At 52.4% G+C, this 21,013-nt stretch overlaps 1 protein-coding gene across 2 annotated transcripts; it reads right to left on the bottom strand.

Annotated features, from left to right (window-relative positions):
- Positions 1-1,071: 1,071 nt before the first annotated feature.
- On the bottom strand, positions 1,072-20,754 carry SF3A1 (splicing factor 3a subunit 1). Of its 2 annotated transcripts, none has more exons than XM_075917001.2 (16): positions 20,595-20,754; positions 16,424-16,539; positions 13,703-13,907; positions 11,284-11,541; positions 10,048-10,122; positions 8,617-8,767; positions 7,568-7,761; positions 7,007-7,124; positions 6,238-6,423; positions 6,025-6,146; positions 5,199-5,438; positions 4,738-4,963; positions 3,581-3,732; positions 3,239-3,340; positions 3,009-3,080; positions 1,072-1,790 (listed from the first exon to the last, which is right to left on the bottom strand). In XM_075917001.2, exons 1-16 carry the CDS (start codon positions 20,655-20,657, stop codon positions 1,689-1,691), a joined length of 2,382 nt encoding a protein of 793 aa, XP_075773116.2. In that variant the 5' UTR covers positions 20,658-20,754; the 3' UTR covers positions 1,072-1,688. The 2 variants fall into 2 exon arrangements, with proteins under 2 accessions (XP_075773116.2, XP_075773117.2); XM_075917002.2 differs by having other exon boundaries at positions 4,738-4,948.
- Between the last annotated feature and the right edge of the window lie 259 nt (positions 20,755-21,013).

The following is a 21,013-nucleotide window of genomic DNA, read 5'->3' as shown; positions in this document are numbered from 1 at the left end:
CTGGGGGGACACGTGGACCGGAATTCTGTGAACAGCTGAGGGGGGCACGTGGACTGGCACCTCTGTGAACAGCAGCTGGATCGTCCACACAGCCGGGGGGCAAAACGGCCAGCTGCTGCCCTTCCCCGCCAGCTGCGTGATGCCTTCCTAGGATCCGACAGGCAAACTCGTTTTAACTGCAGGCGGGCCCACGCTCTGGCTCTTGCGGGGGAATTTTCCTGGCTCCTACGCGAGACATGAGTACGCTGGAAGGGAGTCTCTCTCCTGGATGCTTCATAGATAGTCCTGAGAACTAAATCCCCTTAACTCAGCCCCACTTCCATCTCTTTCCCTCCCTGCCCTCCACTGACGGTGCAGTTGGGCCGGCGAACGTGTTTTCTTAAAAAATACCGAGCCGTCCAGCGGCAGCTTCGAGACTATCAAAAATATCGATAGTAGCATGAGCCTGCGTGAGCAAAACCCACGTCCTCCACTGAGCTGGACCGGAAAAACGAGAGCCCAGAATTTGCGACAAGGAGTCCCAGATGTAAGTGCGCTAAGGTGCCCCAGGAATCCTTGTCGCTTTTGCAGATCCAGACTAACACGGCGACCCCTCGGATACTTAACCCAGAATTTGTAACAAAAAAAAAACGATAACAAGAGGTGGGAATTCCTTAGGCCTGCACCACCTGATATCCCTTGTACTAGCTGAACCGCTCTAGTCCGGCACACTCGAGAGCTGACTGGTGCCGAACCAGAGAATTTGCCGGACCCCAGGACAGCAATGCTGCTAGACAATATTAACAACACTGTTACTGAGCTGTTAGAAGACATTGGGGGGTAAATTAGAGCGAAATCGCGGCACAGAACACAGCCAGCCAGGTCTGCTGGCGGTAAACAACCCTTATGGGACCCCGGGAAACTTGGCCACCCCTATACGAGGCCGCCCGGAGAACTAACATCACGGATGTTGCCGGACCAGCGAGGTTCAGCCTGTAACGTGAAATACGCGAGCTGGGTTTGAACCAGGGAGAGGGGCGTGAGTGCTCCGGAGTTGTGTAAGCGTCGATATACAGGTCTACCACCATGCGATTCCCCACTGCGATTTGAACTTTATTAAAACAAGTCACACGCTGTACAGGATGATCAGAAAGACACAATCTCAAAGCCTCAATCAAAGGCAACGGAGAAGTCGATCCAAAGAAGGCTAAAATCCTAAAATAATCACGGCAGCAGAGTCTGGCATGTACATGTCACAGAAAACTAAGGGGGTTACTACACTAAATAAAGGAGTTCTCGATTACAAAAACGGGTCGGCGAAAAGGCGAGCATTTTAGTCAAGCAGGCGATATTCCCTGGAGCATCGCAAAACGAGGATGGTTTTAAAGTCCGATCGAGACCGGACTTCTTAACCGAAATGCTGCCGTTGCTGCTGTAGGGAATTATATGGAAAAAGAGAGAACGAAGAACAGCGTCACACATACTACAAGCGCTGCTGAAATTACCACCAAATCACAACATTTATAGAGTTTTGTCTGGGTGATACAAGTTCTCGCCCCGCCCTGTCCTAGTCTGACTGAAACAGGACGAAAATAATCACTAGTTCCCAAGCGAGGATTGGTAAGCATCACCGGTTGATGTTTCTGCTTGTCGGGGTCTCCAGACGTGGCAAGATTCTCGTCATGGGGCGCACACGAAGGGCGGAACGCCTACTTCTTCCGGCCGCCTCTTTCTTTGAGCGCCAAGTGGATCACGGCGCCGTTTATCATGTTGTAGTACGCCAGAGAGTTGGAATCCTTGATGAAAATGCCCTGCGAAAGACACCACGGGAGGTTGGCTTCGAGAAAGTCCCCCCAATCAGGAAGTTTCCCGCTAAACTCGGAGGGACCCAAATGGCTCGGTGTACAGCAGTGTTTTTTAAACGTTTTAAGACCGAGAAACGCCAACAATTTTTTTTTATGTACAGCGTTTTTTTAAACGTTTTAAGACCGAGAAACGCCAACAATTTTTTTTTATGTACAGCGTTTTTTAAACGTTTTAAGACCGAGAAACGCCAACAATTTTTTTATGTACAGCAGCGTTTTTTAAACGTTTCAAGACCGAGAAACACCAACCATTTTTTTTTTATGTACAGCAGTGTTTTTTAAACGTTTTAAGACCGAGAAACACCAACAATTTTTTTTTTATGTACCGCAGTGTTTTTTAAACTTGTTAAGACGGAGAAACACCAACCATTTTTTTTTTATGTACAGCAGTGTTTTTTAAACTTGTTAAGACCGAGAAACACCAACAATTTTTTTTTTTTATGAGACATACCAAGGATTTTTCTGTTGAGAAAAAAAAACTAAAAAAAAAAACCTCCGGTGTGCCGCAGAACAGTTTAAGAAACACTGGAGACAGATGTAGAGGAGCCGAGTGATAAGATTTCTGGTTCAGTGCGGTCCCAGTATTACCATGTTGCAGAGAAAACGAGTTTAGTCTTTTTCACCTTTAACAGCCGGGGTTTGGCCCCAAAGCGAATTCTTTGGAGGATCAGAGCCGAAATCTCACCTGGTTTTAAGTGCGCATGCCTGTGTGCGTGCCGGACTACATCTGTGCCATTATTAAAGGAGTTTTTGTTTTATTTCCCCCTCGTTTTTAATCAGCTCAGCAACCTAGGCAGGAAACGCCAAAATTGGCAGAGATGTGTTCCTTTCCGGCTGGTTTACGAGGGCTTTAACACCCGACTTGGCACTTGATTATACTTTGCTTCCCTGGAGCGCTTTGCTATTTTGATGTCCCGCACCTACAAACGTGCAAAAGGTGCGATTTTCACGGGCAAACCCGGTCGTTCCTCACACACGTGGTCTTTGGATGAAAGCCATGGGGACTGTCTCGTTTTGCGCACACAAGAATACGAAGCAGCGTGGCTCCGAAGCAGCTGCTATTTGGTACCCCCATAAACACCCAGGCCTCCCCAGGTGCTACTTCTACCCCCAGAAACAGGGCAGGCTCAAGTATAAAAGGAACCCGGGGAAGTTAATGCTCACCTCGTATTGCAGCTTCTGTTTCCCCGCCGGCATCCCGGTGGCCTCGTGGATCTTAACCTTTATCACGGAGACCTAAACACAAGCACAGGGCTCAGTGGCTCGGGCCAGCTCCGATCACGCCCCCTCCACCGCCCCCCTTCGATGTCCCCTCCCCACAGACTCCCGAATGCAGAGCGTCAGCCAGGCGGCTTTGACGCCGGCAAACCAGCGATGGAAGAGCGGGGGTGTACCTGATCGGAGAGCGGAAGGGTGAACACAAGCACCTGTCCACTCAGCTTCCATTCGGTCTTGTCCTGCATGTTGGGCACCTGGACTTTAACGGTGACCGGACCCTAGGAAAAACGTTCGGCGTGGTTACCTACACAGCTGGGCCTCCGCACGCACGGCCCTCCCGTAAGGTCTGACCTCCCTGTGCCACGCTGCTCTCCAGCGCGTGAGTTGCGGTACCCAACTCAATTAACTCGGCTGCTCTGGGCCCGGGGGGAACTATTTCAGAGACGGCCTCTTCTGGAGAGAGACCGCATCTCCCCAGTGCTGAGAGTTCTCGCGCGTGCGATTCATGAAACCCAAACCTTGTTCCGGCGCAGGAACTCCTCCTCCGGCATCAGACTGTCCTCGCTTTTCGGTTTCTTAGACATAGGCTCGTCCTCCATGGGTGGCGGGGGGTGAGGCGGCATCGGCGCCGGGGCAGGGACCGGAGCCACCGGAGGGGCGGGGACAAAGGCTGGAATAGGAGAGGGAAGAGTTGCATACACATCTCCCCACGACACTCAGCAACACACTGCGCTGCAGTGGGTTGGCGGGGACCCGAGCGGAACCACGAGACAAGGAGGAAGTTGACATGCCTAGTGGTCACACACAAACACATCGTGCTACTATAGGCCTTGAAGAGACATGGGGGGATAAACAGCGGCGTACGCTTTTGCTCACGCGGACAGGTAACGAAAAGTCCCGTGGCACGTGATAGACGAACGGATTTATCGGAGCAGAAGCTTTCGTGGGCAACGACGCACTTTGTCAGATGCGTGGAATGGAAATTCCAGAGGCAGGTATAAGAGAGGGGAGTGTGTGTGTGTGTGTGTGTGTGTGTACACACACACACACACACACACACACACACACACACACACAACCTCTGCCTCTGCAATTTCCACTCCACGCATCTGACAAAGTGGATCTTTGCCCCCGAAAGCTTCTGCTCCGATAAATCCGTTCGTCTATAACGTGCCACGGGACTTTTCGTCGTTTTGGCCGATTCCGACTAACACGGCGACCCCTCGGATATTTGTGGAAAGGTAAGAAGTCCCCGTCAGACAGATCTCAATGTAACGCTGGTTTGAAAAGGACTCTAGTTAAACAGCCGGTGAGTTACGGCTGTAGTTGTGAGTCTCCCAGGACGGGAGAGAAAATGTCGCATTGGACCAATTTCGGTTGTGAGAGAGAGGAGCTTTCAAGCTTACTCAAAGGTCTTTCCCAGGACCGGCCAAGCCGGAAGGGAGAGCAGACACCATCAGACACCGCTGGCGCCTCTAGCAATGCCATGAATACTTTAAAGAGGGGCCAACGTTGGACGGAAGGGCAGCCAAAAGCCAAGAACGCCACCAAAGGACCCTAGCTGAGCGCCATAAACAATTCTGCACCCGTGGCTGCCAAGCCAGGTACGATTCCCGACGCGTAAGGCAGAAAGGAGTCGATGCAAGGCGGCCGAAAAGCGACGCAACTCACTCACCTGTTGGCACTATCATGGGAGGCGGGCGAGGGGCCATCATGGGGGGTCCAGATGGGGGCATCGGGACAACATTGATGCGCGGGGCGTGGATGATCGGGGGCATGGGGCCGGTGATGACCGAGCCGGGAGGGATCCGGACCACCGAAGTCATAGGAGGCCGCGGCATGACCGGGACAGCAGAAACGACCGTGGTACGAACAGGCGGCGGCATCTGAAAAGAAGACATCTACTACCAGGTGCGGCATTCAGTTGGTTCCTGCTGGCGGGGGGGGGATGCGCCGTATCTTTCGGCGGCTCGGACGCAAGCGGAGACGCATGGGGTGGGGATCTGGCCCGAAAGCCGCAGCGGGATCCGGTGGATGGTTTAGAACTAACTCGGCCAAGCGGTCCCCGAACGCGCCCCTCACCCGGTGACCCGTTTCCGCGGCGATGAAACCCCCGTTGGCAGGAGGAATGCTTACTGACGGCGGGCGCGGCACAGCTGCGATTGAGGGAGAGATCGGCGGGGGATTGGGCACCGAGGAAGGTGGCGGCTGAGGCATCTCATTGGGCTTGCTGGGACCGATCTTCTCTTTGCTGTCGTCTTCCGGCACCAACCCCTTGGCCTTGTGAATGGCTTCGATCTGCTCTTGCAGGGTGATGTTGGCCTGCGCGGCCTGCTGTGTGCGAGCCATGCTGCCCGAGTGGCCATCCCAGGTCACCTGCAAGAGACACGGAGGAGAACTTAGCTCTGATCGGACTAGCAGGTGGGTGAGGGATAAACGGACGGTAAGGTGGACAGAAAGCTGGCTAGACTGTCGGACCCAACGGGTCGGGATCAACGGCTCGATGGCGGGATGGCGGGCGGTTTCTAGCGAGCGCCCCACAGATCGGTTCTAGGACCGGTTTCGTTCAACATCTTTAACTTCAACTCCCTGAGGGCGGGGGGGTCCAAAAAGGATGGAGAGAGGCTGTTCTCAGTGAAGGCAGATAGCAGAAGAAGGAGCAATGGGCTCAAGTTGTGGTGGGAGAGGTCCAGGTTGGATATTAGGAAAAACTATTTCCCTAGGCAGGTGGGGAAGCGCCGGGATGGGTTCCCTAGGGAAGTAGTGGAATCTCCATCCCTAGAGGTGTTTAAGTCTCGGCTTGACAAAGCCCTAGCTGGGTTGATTTAGTTGGGATTGGTCCTGCCTAGAGCAGGGGGCTGGACTTGACCTTCTGAGGTCTCTTCCAGCTCTAGGTTTCACCACGGAGACGCCCGATTCTACAATTCAGGGCAGCAAGGTCCCCGCAGGGTTTGCTCCGCACCTTTTCCTCTGGCTTTTGGATCTCCTCTTCGCCAATCTTCTTCCCGATCGCCGTCTCCTCCACACCGAAGATATCCGTACGGCGCTCAGCCAGCTGCTTCAGGCTGCTCTCGATATCCAAACCTGCCGACAGGCAGAGAGAGAGAGGAAAAGACGTTCAATGTTTTCTCGCGTGTGATCGAACTCGGGGAACCTTGAGAGGCACCCGACTAACCTGGGGCATAGACCTCGTCGTCAGTCTGTTTCTCCCGGATAGACCGATCCCTCTGTTCCAGCCAACGGGGATCCAGGAGTCCGATTCGCATGTGCTCTTGCATTTTACTGGCAGGTATCTTCTCGCCCGTGATGGGAGAGACGAGATATTCATCTGGGGCTGGCGCAGGTGGTAACGGCTTGGAGGCTGAAGGAGCAAAGCCACACGGTTAAACATGCCTCACCTAATCACATCTCGGGGGGACTATTCCGTAAAGTGCAATTGCTCGTCGTCACCAAATCGAGACGGTGCTGGGTCCTGCCGGGAGGGCAGGGGACTGGACTCGATGACCTCTCAAGGTCCCTTCCAGTTCTAGTGCTCTGTGATTCTACAGACGTCGACCAGGGACGGTCTAGAGCAATGTTTCTTAAACTTTTTAAGACTGAGGAACACCAAATTTTTTTTTTTATGAGGAACATCAAGGGTTTTTTTTGTTGACCAAAAAAAAGGGGGGGGAGGGAGGGCAGGGAAGGGCCAAAGGGTCGGGGGAAAGGTACTGAGAAAAAAAAAGTTAAAAGGTTGCCTGCCCCTTTAAGGGCGGCCATTTTGAATTCTGTTGTTTTCCGCAGCACACGTCCGACTGCCTCCTGGCACACCGGTGTGCCGTGGAACACAGTTTAAGAAACACCGGTCTAAACATTGCTTGGTCCTGCCGGGAGGGCAGGGGACTGGATTTGATGACCTCTCGAGGGTCCTTACGGTTCTAGCGTGTTATGGAACGCCAACGTACCTTTGGGATCGTAATCCTTCCGCACAATGACCTGGTCCGGAGTTGGAGGCAGAGGAGGCGGCATTGGGGTGTCCGGCGGAGGCGGGACTTTTTGACTCTCGTCTTCGTCATCGGAACCCTTCAATGAAAACAACGCTTACCCGTGTGCTCTGGAGTAACTATTACAGAAGTGAAACCGGTTTTCCTTTTTGCGTCCCCACACTTCTTGTTTTTCCATTTGCTGACGGTTTCCCCGTGGGAAACCTCAAGCCACTTGAAATGTCAGAAGTTCACACGCTCCAACCCAACGTAGCTAGAGAGATGCTTAAAATAGCCACAAGGGAAAATGAACTCAAAAATGCCTCTCTCTCTAGCTCGGGCAGCGCAGAAGTAAGGATGGCAAATACCGTAACTCCTCGAAAACAGCGTCGTGACCCCCTCTGTAGCTGCCTGTTGGGTCAGAACTAGGGATGTTAAAATGTGTTTATTTGCAGCAGTTGTACGCTGGCATGCGGAGGGTGGGGAGGCCAGGCCGGAAACACGTTATCAGTGAAAGGAGCCGTGATCACGCCGGCTACCTACCTCGTCCATATCCTGCACTCGCGTGTCTTGGTCTAGTTGAGAGGGGGTCTCGTCAGTCTTCTCTTGCTTTTCGTCTTCGTCATCTGACTCCACCTCCATCTCCACCTCCTCGCTTTCCCCAAACTTCTCGTAGCGCTCCTGGATCAGTATGCGAGCGCCCAGTTCCTCGGGCGTGGTGGGAGGAGGGAAGTTTCCTGCAACCAAGAAAGGCAAACGGGTGGGCTTCTCTAGCACAGGCTGAAGGCGGCAGAGAAAAGGAAGGTGCTACCACAACGGGATGTTAATACAGCCACGGGACTCAGGGGCTTGGTTTTCAGACGCCAGCGCAGGATTCCCCGTCACAAAGAAAGCAGGCCCGGTGACGTCACTAACTGCCGAATAGACCGCCCGGCGCTCAGCCGAGAAAGCTTTGCGGTTCACGTTTTAAAGGGTTGTCCTACTACAGGGGTGGTCAGCCCATTTAACAAAAAGACGACAAACGGTCTGGTAGCACTTTATAGGCTAACGAAACATGTGGACGGGATCAGGAGCTTTCGTTAGTCTAGAAAGTGCTACCGGACCATTTGTTCTTTTTTTTTCCTGTAACAGACTAACTCAGCGACCCCCTGACGCTCATGAACATTTAACAAAGAGAGCCAAAACAGTGGCGGAAAAAATGAGATGAGCCGCACCGCTATTGTTAAGCCAAAAAAAAAAAAGGAGGCCGTCCCTTTAAGAAACAGAAAAAAAAAAGAGGCCACCCCTTTAAGTAACAGGAAAAAAAAGGAGGCTGTCTCTTTAAGAAACAGACCTAGGCTTTGTGGCCAGTAATGGTCACCATCTTGGGTGCCATTTTTGCATCACCACCCCGGTGAGCACAGAAGAGCCGGGGCAGGCGGAGGGACGCCCAGGAGCGGCTTTGTGAGCAGCACTTTTGGGGGAGAAGAGCCGCATGCGGCCACCCTGACCTACCAGGAGCATATTTTTGATTACAGCATCTTCCAGCGGCAGGCAGGTATTATCCCCACTGAACACAGACCCAGAGCGGGTACGTCCCTTCGGTTTCCTACCTTGCTCGCCGGGCTGGAAGTCCACGGTTTCCACCACGACAAAGTCATGCCAGTCAATCTGAGCGTAAGCGACACGCTCCTTCTCTTTCTCCTCCTCTTCCTTCTTCCTCTCTCGTTCCTGGAATTTGGCCCACTCCACTCGGTAGCACACCTGTACGGGGTCACAGAAACGGGAAAGGCACGTCACAGTTGACAAAGAAAAACACAGCAGCAGGGCAAAACTCTCGGCCTCGAAGGTGCAGTTTGCTTGAGTAGGGGCTGCAGATTCGGCCGGCCAACCTTTCGGAGTAACGGTGAAACTTGCGACGGTGAAACTTGCGACGGACAGCTCTCGAATCACACCTGCAAATGTTTGGCGGACTTCTCACAAACCTGCCGAACCCCGTCCCAAACGGCAAATACGGCCTGCTGAAGGAAAACCTTCGTGGCTGAAGATCTGAGACACTGGAGAGGAAGAAACCCCCATGCCGATCCGCCTAGTTGGCGTGACTGCGATCTTATATCAGAAACTCTAAGGGATGGGAAAATGCTTTTTGCAGTAAAACGTCATGAAGATATTACTCCCCAGGGCTACGTTTCTTACTTTTTAAGACCGAGGAACACCAAACTTTTTTTTTTCTTTAATGGAAAACACCAAGGGTTTTTTTGTTGAGGGGAAAAAAAAGCCCCCAGGGAAAAGTTGTTGAGCCAAAAAAAAAAAAAGGAGGCTTGTCCCTTTAAAGGCAGCCATTTTGAATTCTATTCTCCCCACAATCCACCAGTGTACCCGGGAACTTGCTGCTCTAGAGGAATTCAGCACCACTGGGCCAGGCAGACTTTTGCTTACCAGCTGGGCCCAGGTAGATCTCGCATTGCACTTCAATTCAAAAAGTGATCTTGTGCTTAGAAAGGCTGGAGACCCCCGGGCTACGGAGATGTCGGCTGCCGCTAGGGCTGTAAAATCCCGGTTAATCAGTTAACCGATGAAACAAACCGATTAGGCAGATCCAGTTCTTGCTCCCGGCTTCCCCTGTACGCTGAAGAAGGGGGCTGTGCCCACGAAAGCTCGTGATCCCATCTCCATGTTTTGTTAGTCTTTAAAGTGCTACCAGACTATTGGTTGTTTTTTAATCCTGTACAAACTCGACTACGCCCCTGAAACTTTTGATTATACAGTTATTCTAACAAAAAGTGCAGAATTTTCAAGTATTGTGCCTAGAATTTAATTTTTTGGCGCAAAATTCCCCCAGGAGCAAGACATAAAGCATGCTACACAGTGGCTGATCGGACCAGCTTATTTTCCCACGCTGGGAAATCCAGTTATACTGTTTGTTCTCGTTGTGTTTAGACGTGGCGTCGATCATTAAAAAGAGGCTGAGCTGGAAACCAGAAATTAATTCAGAAACAAGATGAAATGCGTCAGTAGTTTTACGGAAAGTATTCCCAGGTTACCTGATCGAGGACTTCTCGAGGATTTTCAGCCTCCTTCTTGAGTTTGATAAGTAGCCCTTTAGGCGGGATCAAGATCTGAAACACATTTTCGGGAGATCACTAAAGACGATCATAAATTAGTTAAGCAAGCGGTCCTAATGATCTTGTTTCTGCCCTGGACAAAACGTTAATTTTACGGCTGGATTTCCGGAAGCTACGCTCCATTTCTTCCGTTGCTCCCCTATTTTTAACTATCACTGAGAATCAGGTACAGTATTCTCTGCTATTTCACCTGCTTCTCTTGCTATAAAGGAACAATTTTTTCCTCTGTACGGCTATGTCTAGACTACGCGGCAGTTTCGAAAGAGGATATGCTCATTTCGGGTCTTTCAAATGTGAAAGTAGCCTAGACGCGATTTTTCTGGAACTCCCCCCTTTTTTCGAAAAGCCGCTCTGCCTCAAAAAATGAGGTTTACGCGGCTTTTCGGGAAAAATCCCGCGTTCGAAAGTGAGATCAAAAGAAGACATGCAAAGGAACCAAGACAAAGACACGGTAAGGAACAATTTTTCCTCTTTACGGCTACGTCTAGACTACGCGGTAGTTTCGAAAGAGGATATGCCCATTTCGGGTCTTTCAAAAGTGAAAGTAGCCTAGACGCGATTTTTCTGGAACTCCCCCCTTTTTTCGAAAAGCCGCTCTGCCTCAAAAAATGAGGTTTACGCGGCTTTTCGAAAAAAACCCGCTTTCGAAAGTGAGATCAAAAGAAGACATGCAAAGGAACCAAGACAAAGACATGGTAAGGAACAATTTTTCCTCTTTACGGCTACGTCTAGACTACGCGGTAGTTTCGAAAGAGGATATGCCCATTTCGGGTCTTTCAAAAGTGAAAGTAGCCTAGACGCAATCTTTCTGGAACTCCCCCCTTTTTTCGAAAAGCCGCTCTGCCTCAAAAAATGAGGTTTACGCGGCTTTTCGGGAAAAATCCCGCGTTCGAAAGTGAGATATGCAAATTCCCGCATATCCTCTTTCGAAACTACTGCGTCGTCTAGACATACCCTATCACAGTAGCGCTCACAACATCCACTCACGTGAGAGGGCTTATTTTATAAGGAACCATGCACCTTTTTTGGACAGCGAGCAAAATATTCTTTCCCTGTGCCCAAAGAAATGCATGTAGAAGAGGAACGCTTAGACGTGTCATCTCTCTTTCTAGACAGGCTATTTGGTAACGCGGTAAGACTGTTTCCGGGGAGTACCTTGGTGTACTGCTCAACCAGTTTGGTGAAGTAGTTGAAGAGGCTATGTTGCGGACGCAGGAAGTCAAACTGGTAATTCCGCTGTTCCTTCTGCATCAGTTGAGTCAGGAACTGCCGGCCATTCCGTGCGACGAACTGCGCCGTCAGCTTCACCACGTCCAAGTCGAAGGCTGAGATGGAGGGAGGGTCGGCGATGAACTCAAACTCTGGTGGAGGTTCCTTTGGAATGACTGTTTCTTGGATCACCTGAGCCTGGACCTGCAGAGGGAAACTCTGACACTCACTAACTGTAGCCATTGCTCGCTCACTCCTACGTAACCGTTTGGGAAGGCCGGTGGCTTTCATTAACTGGAGGGGGGAAAATGACTAATAGATCCCTAACTGCACGGAAGGGACGAGGTAGTAACATAGTACAGTTCAGCGGTGAGACGTTGAAACAGGCCCACCGTAAAAAGATGAACTCAAGACTCCAAACGCAGCTGGAAGCGGAACGGGATGTAGCTAAAATCTCATAACAGATGTAACCGCAGCACATCTAATCACGGACTCTACAGACGGCAGGTTCAGCTATGGCTTCTTGCCCGCTAATGCAAACCTGCTAGGCCTGTGAAAGATTAAAACCTTCTTATGCAAAATTCTCCCAAAACAGAGTACAAAATGCAGCTGAAAAGCCAACATAACTGGAGAAAACAGTCCTGGGATAACTCCTTCCGAGTTCATACGTACAAGGCCAACAAAACTCCTTGTACTGACTAAAGGGTCCTGTCAGGCAACTGTCTTCCGGCAGGATGTTCTAGATACACGCAAGACTGGTGATTACATGAATATCTGATCAGGAATGTTCCTGGTCAAACCAGCATTCAATTGTCATTAAAACGGGATCAATACCTGTAGCAAATTACTTCTCTTAGGGTGTGTCTAAACTACATGGCTCCGTTGATGGAGCCATGTAGATTAGGCTGATCGTCAAAGGGAAATGAAGCCGCGATTTAAATAATCGCAGCGTCATTTAAATTTAAATGGCTGCCGCGCTGAGCCGACAAACAGCTGATCAGCTGTTTGTCTGCTCAGCGCGCTAGTCTGGATGCTCCCGCGCAGACCTGAAAGCCCTTTATCGACCTCCCCGTTATGCCTCGTAGGATGAGGTTTACCGGGGAGGTCGATAAAGGGTTTTCATGTCGACAGGGGAGCGTCCAGACTGCCCCGATCTGCCGACAAACAGCTGATCGGCAGAGTGGGGCAGCCATTTAAATTTAAATGAAGCCGCGATTATTTAAATCGTGGCTTCATTTCCCTTTGCCGAACAAACAAATCTACATGGCTCTGTCAACGGAGCCATGTAGTTTAGACGTACCCTTAGAGATACAAACAAGCTTCTTGGCTCTGGCAAATTTCGGGGCATATGTACGTGCAGAAGAACAAGAGGCCAGGGTGTTACGGGTACATCTACTTATTTTGGAATAACGCCCGTTATTCCGAAATAACCATGCGAGCGCCTACAGTGAGCCCGTTATTCCGAAATAACCATGCAAGCGCCAACACAGCTAGCCCGTTATTCCAAAATAACCATGCAAACGCCAACACAGCTAGCCCGTTATTCCAAAATAACCATGCAAACGCCAACACAGCTAGCCCGTTATTCCAAAATAACCATGCAAACGCCAACACAGCTAGCCCGTTATTCCAAAATAACCATGCCAGCGTCTACACAGCTAGCCCGTCATTCCGAAATAATTTCAAAATAACGGGCAGCTTATTTCAGCAGTGGTAAACCTCCTTCCACGAGATATAATCCCTCTCCCGAAACAGCTAGGCTACGTCTACACAGGCGTGTTCTCACACAAAAACTCTTTTGCGGAAGAGTTCTTGCGCAAAAACTCTTCCAGAAGCGAGCGTCTACACTGGCGTGTGCTTTTGCGCAAGAGACGTGCTTTATGATTTTTGTACTTTGTACACCCAAAAATTTCATCGCCTGCCCGGCTACAATTAAGTTGTGTTGCAACAGTAGAAAAAAATTGTGTGCGTCTGAAAACTGTAGGTCCTGCGGCTACTTTTTTGTTTTTTTAAAGGCTACTTCATTAAAAAACGGTTGAGAAACACTGATGTAGACGTGACGCTGCAGCTATTTCAAAATAGCTCCTACCCCAGGCCATTCAAAGTCATTACTCCCCAGTGTTTCCTGGGTCTCTAATTTAAGGTAGCAGATCCACATTAGGGGAACCTGCCTTGGACCAATTCCCAGGCTTCCTTGTAGCGTCGACACGCAATTTCAAAAGAAGCTATTTTGGAGTATTTCTTCCAGGTAGCTTATTCCGAAGTAATCGTGCAGTGTAGACATATAGAATTCGGCTTGTTTGGGGTGGAAAGCCAAGATCGGAGCCGACCCCCTCCGCGCTAACAAGACTAACGAGCCAGTTACCTTCTGAGGAAGTTGTTGCTGCGCACTTTGCTGCTGTTGCATGACCTTCGGTATGGCAGCCGAGGGTTCCTGGGCCTTGCCCTCTTTGAACTCGCTGACTTTGTGCCGGTAGTAGGCATGGTAGGGATCGTTGGGGTTCAAGAAATTGAACTTGGGGTTGTTTATTTCGTTCTGACGGATTCGAGCTTCAAACTCTGGGCCATTTCTGTGGGGGGAAAAGCGAGTTGAGGACAGTCAGCATCAACGCTGGAGAAAAGAAACCCGTTTTCTTCACAACTACTAAAAGTAATGGTGGTGCACTAACTTCTCTCCTCCCTTCTGACGACAACTGTGGTCTTCTCCTCACACTATTAAATCTTACTCTTCTAGAAATCTAAATAAATCGGGTCCAATCCACCAGCCAATTACCGACCAACAGAATACACGTTTACACAAAACTTGGAGTTTTGAGTTTCAGCGCTTCATGACCAATATTTCTTATCATAGAAGAGACCTCAGGAGGTCATCGAGTCCAGCCTCTTGCCCAAAGCAGGACCAATCCCAACGGACCAATCTTAAGACAGTTCAAATCACTTACGTCTTTCGTTGCCTGTTTAACAATTTGGCTCTAGATCAAGCAGACTATTGGATTAGGGGAAAGTTTCTAGACTGCTGATTACACCCACAAGAGATTGGTGCAGTAAGGAAGAAAATTGATGCACTTTATTTATGCTTTTCATGCCTTTTTAAGAGGATTCCTAAAAGCGAAAAGTCAGCGACCAAGCATTGATCAGATTGTGACGCTGCTTTGAGGGGACCAGAAGCTAATGTCACCAGCTATCCCGGCTCAAGAATTTGAACTAGAGCTGAAGGGAGGTTCCAAAGATGATGGAGAGAGGCTGTTCACAGTAGTGATGGATGGCAGAAGAAGCAATGGGCCCAAGTTACAGTGGGAGAGGTCTGGGTTGGATATTAGGAAAAACTATTTCACGAGGAGGGTGGGGAAGCACTGCAACGGGTTACCTAGGGAAGTGGTGGACTCTCCATTCCTAGACGTTTTTAAGTTGAGTTTCAACCTGGATGGGTTGATTTAGTTGGGATTGGTCCTGACTTGGGCAGGGGGCTGGACTTGATGACCTTCTGAGGTCTCTTCCAGCTCTATGATTCTCAGGCCTTGATAAGTAATATGATCAAGCGATTTCTCTCCTGCCATCCATCTCCACCCGCTGACTAACAGAGGCTGGGGACACCACTCCTTACCCACCCTGGCTAATAGCCATGCATGGACTTAACCGCCATGAATTTATCATGGAGGAATACGGGAAATCGGAGGAAGAGTGCTCTATTTTGAAATACCTGCTGTGTAGCCGCACCCTGTTTGGAAATCAGATCTGCAACGGACGTAGCTCAATGTGCGTAGTTTATTTCGAGTTAAGCCCTGCTGTGTAGACACACCCCTACGCTCTAAGCTTCAGACAGTGAGTTAATCAAACCCGACGTAGATCTGATGAGATCTATATAGGACTCCAGTACTATCCCTAACCACATACCAGTTATCTCCTCTGCATCTGTGGCTACGGAACATGCTTAACATGCCACTTAATCAGGTGAGTTTCTACAAAGGAATTTCACCACCCCGTTACAGAGAGAGACTGCTGAACCGGAATTCATTTATAAATTTTGACGCTAGTAATAGAGAGGTAGCCGTGTTAATCTGATCTTGCTAAAACAAAAGGAAAAACTATGTAGCACTTTAAAGACTAACAAGATGGTTTATTAGGTGATGAGTTTTTGTGGGCCAGACCCACTTCCTCAGATCATATGCTGGAAGAGAAGTGGCGTGACCATATATATCAAAGGAATACAATGAAAAAAATGAACGTATTATTAAACTCTCAGCTTGGGCTTGAATAATGCACTACAATAGGGATGGCCAATCCATTCTGGGCAAAGAGTCAAGATATCAGTGGATCCAGTGCAAAGAACCGGGGCAAAGATGTCGAGGGGGGGAAAAAAAAAAGCTCTGTCCCTTTAAGAAAACGCATTCAGAGGCTTTTTGGCCACATCAGGCTGACGCCACCTTTAATGGCCGCGCCGGACTGCTCCCCTGCCCAAGTGAGCACAAGGAGACGGGAGGAGAGGGCCGTTTTGGGGGAGCGGCTTTACAAGCCACGGGGAGCGGGGGAGAGCGCGTCGCGTGCTGCGGGTTGGCCACAGCTGCACTACAAAGCCAATTTCCCCTGCGTTTGCCATTCACATGTTGACATCAAAAGCGATGCATGGGTCACATCCAGCCTACTTAATTAGCTTCATTAACACAAGTCCTAAAATTGATAGGAAACTGCTTTTGCTGTTCTATACACCTTGGATTATCTCCACTCCAACGCCTCTGTTGAAGTGAGTTTTACCCCACAAAAGCTCACAATTCTATGTACGGGACACGGCTACATTTCTATTACAATCCTATATTTGTATTAGTTGCTCCGGTGCCACAGGACTACTCATTTTGAACGTGACACACACGGCTACCCCTCTGAGAACTCTCACAAGCGACAGTTTTTCACCTCCCCGCGGACACCCGAGCATGCTTAGCACTAGTTCTGCTTACAGCAGAAGTCCTGCACCAGAGAGATTCAGAAGTCCTCGATTTCAGTTTCATTTTTAAAAACGTGTTAATCTAAGACCTCACACACTCTGCGTGCTGGTCTAGGAAATAGGAGAGCCCAATCTCCCGTTATTTACCTCGCTACAAAGCTGGCTGTCTTGTCCACGATATTCCTGACTTCTGGAGGAGGGTAAATAATTCCCACAACGGGTTTGGCTGGTGTTGCTGCTTCCTCTTTTGGTTCATCTTCTGGCTGCAGGAAGAACAAACGAGAGGTTTTCTACAGTCCTACCGTATGCCACCTCATTTAATTAAAACAATAATTAAATTGTACATTGTGATTCAGGAGACTGGGTTCTACACGCAGCTCTGATATTGGCTTATAGGGTAATCTTGGCAAATTACTGCCCCCCCCACACACACACGCGTGCGTGCACACACACACACAGGGTCCGTCTAGACTACAGGCTTTTGTCGAGAGGCTCTGACAGATACTGTCGACAAAGAGCATCTAGACGACATCCAGTTCTGTTGACAAAGCAAGCCGCTTTCTCGACACGAGAGTGTAGATGCACTAACGTCTTCTGTTGACAGAATTCTGTCGACAAAAAGCTTTATTCCTCGTAGAACAAGGTTTACCGCCGTCGACAAAACTGCCGCGTTCTGTCGACGTTATGTTATCCCGGGAACTCTTCCTGATTGCTGCGTTATCCCTATGGCAGGCCTGGAACGGTTACTCATTGGGGTGAGACGATCTCTCTCCAATAGGCCAGCAAGGGAAAAATTGTCAGCGAAAAGCTGTTTTAGAAAACGTGTCGGGGAAAAACAGAGAAACTGAAAAGAGGGGAAACAAGGAGACTTAAAACTATGAGTATTTTACACGACAGAGGGACTGCAGGGTGGAAATGGTTTCAGACGGATACAGCCGCTATATAAGCATGAGCTTATCGGTTACTGGAACCGTTACATGCAGGCTCCCGCTCAGCCGGCTGCCACCCCGCATTGCTAGCTCTGTATCGGATACAGCGGCAGCAGCGCAGGGTAGAAGCCAGCTCTCTGCAGGCAGGAGTTGCTGCGCACCAGGGCTGTGTCCAGACTCAGGGGTTTTTTTCGGGAAAAGTAGCCTTTTCCGAAAAAACTTCCCCTGCGTCCAGACTCAAGCCGCGTTCTTTCGAAATTAAATCGAAAGAACGCGGCTTTTCTTTCGATGGCGGTAAACCTCATTTCACGAGGAAGAACGCCTTCTTTCGAAAGTTCCTCTTTCGAAAGAAGGCGTTCTTCAATGTAAATAGGGCTTCTTCGAAAGAGAGCAGCCAGACTCACTGGATGCTTTCTTTCGAAAAAGCAAGCCGCTTTTTCGAAAGTTCAACGTGCAGTCTAGACGCTCTCTTTCGAAAGAGGCTTGCAGTCTAGACATAGCCCAGGAGGTGACTTAGAAGCTGACTTCCAGCACGCACCAGCTCCTGGGGCAGCCACGCCAGGATCATGCGCCCGGGGCAGCCAGGATCATGAGCCCAGGGAAACAGCTGTCTCCTCGCGGGCTCTGCGGAATAAAGCTTATACAGGAGAGCCTGCATCTAAAGCTTTATACTGCAGAGTCGGCAGTGCGTAACTGCCGAGATATTCATGGTTATCTAATTAACTGCTTTTTTGAATTCATCCTTTGCCCCAGGTGCACAGCACCCCCTAGCGGGGGCGAGGTGGCAGAGGGATCAATAGTACGCACACACACCGTGGTGCCGTATTCCTTGCGGCACACAGAGGTCAGTGCCCCTCTGGAGAAAACTAGAGCGCTGGGACAAACACTTGAGTGGTTTTAAGACCGACCCGGATCTGTTTATTCATGAGGTATGACATTGCCCGCAATGGCATATCGCCAGCCTACGACTCTCCAATGGCCAGAGCCAGGCCGCTAGATGACTGCACGCCCGGGGCAGCCGCGCCAGGATCGCGCGCCCGGGGCAGAGAATGCTCTCCCAGCGGCTGGCGGGGCGGTTACCCCAGTGTTTCGAAACCAGTGGTACGAGTCCCTTTAGGCCAATGGTTCCCAAACTTTTCGGCATCGCTGCCCCCTTTTTGATTTTTGAGAAACCCTCCCACTCACCCACCCCGCAGCAAAACTTGAGCGAAAAGAAAAGAAAAGAAAAGAAAAGAAAAGAAAAGAAAAGAAAAGAAAAGAAAAGAAAAGAAAAGAAAAGAAAAGAAAAAGAAAAAGAAAAAGAAAAAGAAAAAGAAAACTGACCTGGCCGAAAAACAAAAATAGCAGCAAAACTTAGGGGGGGGAGGAGTTGATGGGCCCCCCCCACCACGGAATTTCTTCACGCCCCCCAGTTTGGGAAGCCCGGACTTAGGGGGTACTTCAGAGAAGTCTGGGGGTACGTCACCACCGACATTTGGAGAAAACGGAATTCGGGTTTTCAGTTTGACAGCGCTTGATTCGTTTTGCCCTTTTTACACCCAAAAACGTCATCGCCCGCCTGGCGCCGATGACGTTGTTGCAACAAATGTGTTGCAATGGTGGGGGGGAAAAAAGTGTGTCCCCCCTGAAAATGTTTAGTTTTTTTTAAAGGGATACTTTATGGAGAAAGGTTGAGAAACACAGATTTAACCCACGTGCTCGGGAACTCCCAGAGGTCCCAAAAGTGGGGGGCACGTCCCTGTACTGGGGCACAGGGGGAACCTACAGGCCAGGCCAGCACAGAAGGACCGCTTCCCCCCCAACCCCTTCCTGCCCCCCAGATCTGTTCTGGACCCAGATCTGCTGTGTCCCTGGCCCCCCTGGCCTTGGCAGCTCCGCTCCGAGCCCTGCCCAGGCCCGACCTGTGGGTCTGCCCCCCCCCCCCCTGCGCCTGTGAGAGGGGGGTCTGGATCTGCCCCCCCCGTGCCTGTGGGGGGGGGTCTGGATCTGCCCCCCCCGTGCCTGTGGGGGGGGGGGTCTGGATCTGCCCCCCCGTGCCTGTGAGGGGGGGGTCTGGATCTGCCCCCCCCCGGTGCCTGTGACGGGGGGGTCTGGATCTGCCCCCCCGTGCCTGTGAGGGGGGGGTCTGGATCTGCCCCCCCCCCGTGCCTGTGAGGGGGGGGTCTGGATCTGCCTCCCCCCGTGCCTGTGAGGGGGGGTCTGGATCTGCCCCCCCCGTGCCTGTGAGGGGGGGGGGGGGGGTCTGGATCTGCCCCCCCCCCCCGTGCCTGAGGGGGGTCTGGATCTGCCCCCCCCCGTGCCTGTGAGGGGGGTCTGGATCTGCCCCCCCCCGTGCCTGTGAGGGGGGTCTGGATCTGCCCCCCCGTGCCTGTGAGGGGGGGTCTGGATCTGCCCCCCCCCCGTGCCTGTGAGGGGGGGGGGGGATCCCCCCCGGATCTGCCCCCCCCCGTGCCTGTGAAGGGGGGGGTCTGGATCTGCCCCCCCCGTGCCTGTGAAGGGGGGGGTCTGGATCTGCCCCCCCCGTGCCTGTGAAGGGGGGGTCTGGATCTGCCCCCCCCCGTGCCTGTGAAGGGGGGGTCTGGATCTGCCCCCCCCCCGTGCCTGTGAGGGGGGTCTGGATCTGCCCCCCCCGTGCCTGTGAGGGGGGGGTCTGGATCTGCCCCCCCCGTGCCTGTGAGGGGGGTCTGGATCTGCCCCCCCGTGCCTGTGGGGGGGGGGTCTGGATCTGCCCCCCCCGGTGCCTGTGAGGGGGGGTCTGGATCTGCCCCCCCCGGTGCCTGTGAGGGGGGGTCTGGATCTGCCCCCCCCGGTGCCTGTGAGGGGGGGTCTGGATCTGCCCCCCCCCGGTGCCTGTGAGAGGGGGGGTCTGGATCTGCCCCCCCCCGGTGCCTGTGAGAGGGGGGGTCTGGATCTGCCCCCCCCCGGTGCCTGTGAGAGGGGGGGTCTGGATCTGCCCCCCCCGGTGCCTGTGAGAGGGGGGGTCTGGATCTGCCCCCCCCGGTGCCTGTGAGGGGGGGGTCTGGATCTGCCCCCCCCCGGTGCCTGTGAGAGGGGGGGTCTGGATCTGCCCCCCCCCGGTGCCTGTGAGAGGGGGGGTCTGGATCTGCCCCCCCCCGGTGCCTGTGAAGGGGGGGTCTGGATCTGCCCCCCCCCGGTGCCTGTGAGAGGGGGGGTCTGGATCTGCCCCCCCCGGTGCCTGTGAGGGGGGGGTCTGGATCTGACGGGCATGCGCGGGGGGGGGTAGGCGGGGGGGGGTAGATCCAGCCCCCCCCCAGGCGCGGAGGGCGGGGCCGGGCGCGCCGCGCTCGGGTCACCCTCCCAGCATGCACCGCGCCCCGGGGCCTGCCCGCGCGGGGGGGGGGGGGGTGCGGGCCCGGCCCGGCCGGTACCTGTTTGGGCTCGGGGGGCGCTGGCTGCGCGGGCGGCAGCGCCTGCACCGGCCCGGCCGGCATGGCGCCTCCTCAGCGGCCTGGCCTGGGGCGACGGGAGCGAGCGGCCGGCGGACACCGACCCAAAATGGCGGCCGCTGCGCGCGCTGCCTCGCCCTGCGTAGCGGCTGCGCGCGCAGCCCAAGGGGACTGTTCTACTCCGGGAGGGGGGGTGTCCGCCGGGCGGCGATACCAGTGGGGTGGCGGGGAGCCACGCAGCGCCTGCGCGCGCAACCCAGGGGGAATGTTCTACTCCGGAATTAGGGGGGTGTCCGCTGGGCGGCGATACCAGTGGGGTGGGGGCAGCCACGCAGAGCCTGCGCGCGCAGCCCAGGGGGACTGTTCTACTCCGGAACTGGGGGGGTGTCCGCTGGGCGGCG

The sequence above is a fragment of the Pelodiscus sinensis genome, chromosome Z (genome assembly GCF_052426305.1).
Source record: "Pelodiscus sinensis isolate ZL-2025 chromosome Z, ASM5242630v1, whole genome shotgun sequence".
Classification (NCBI taxonomy): Eukaryota; Metazoa; Chordata; order Testudines; family Trionychidae; genus Pelodiscus; species Pelodiscus sinensis.
The sequence above is the reverse complement of the archived record's forward strand: the minus strand, read 5'-3'. Positions and strand labels throughout refer to the sequence as shown.

Coding starts and splice junctions, on each gene's coding strand:
- SF3A1 (XM_075917001.2), bottom strand. CDS start 20,657: ATGCCGGCCGGGCCGGTGCAGGCGCTGCCGCCCGCGCAGCCAGCGCCC. Junction 8,768..10,047: donor CTCGAGAAGTCCTCGATCAG/GTAACCTGGGAA, acceptor GACCCCGTACAG/GTGTGCTACCGAGTGGAGTG. Junction 3,733..4,737: donor TCCCATGATAGTGCCAACAG/GTGAGTGAGTTG, acceptor CTCCTATTCCAG/CCTTTGTCCCCGCCCCTCCG.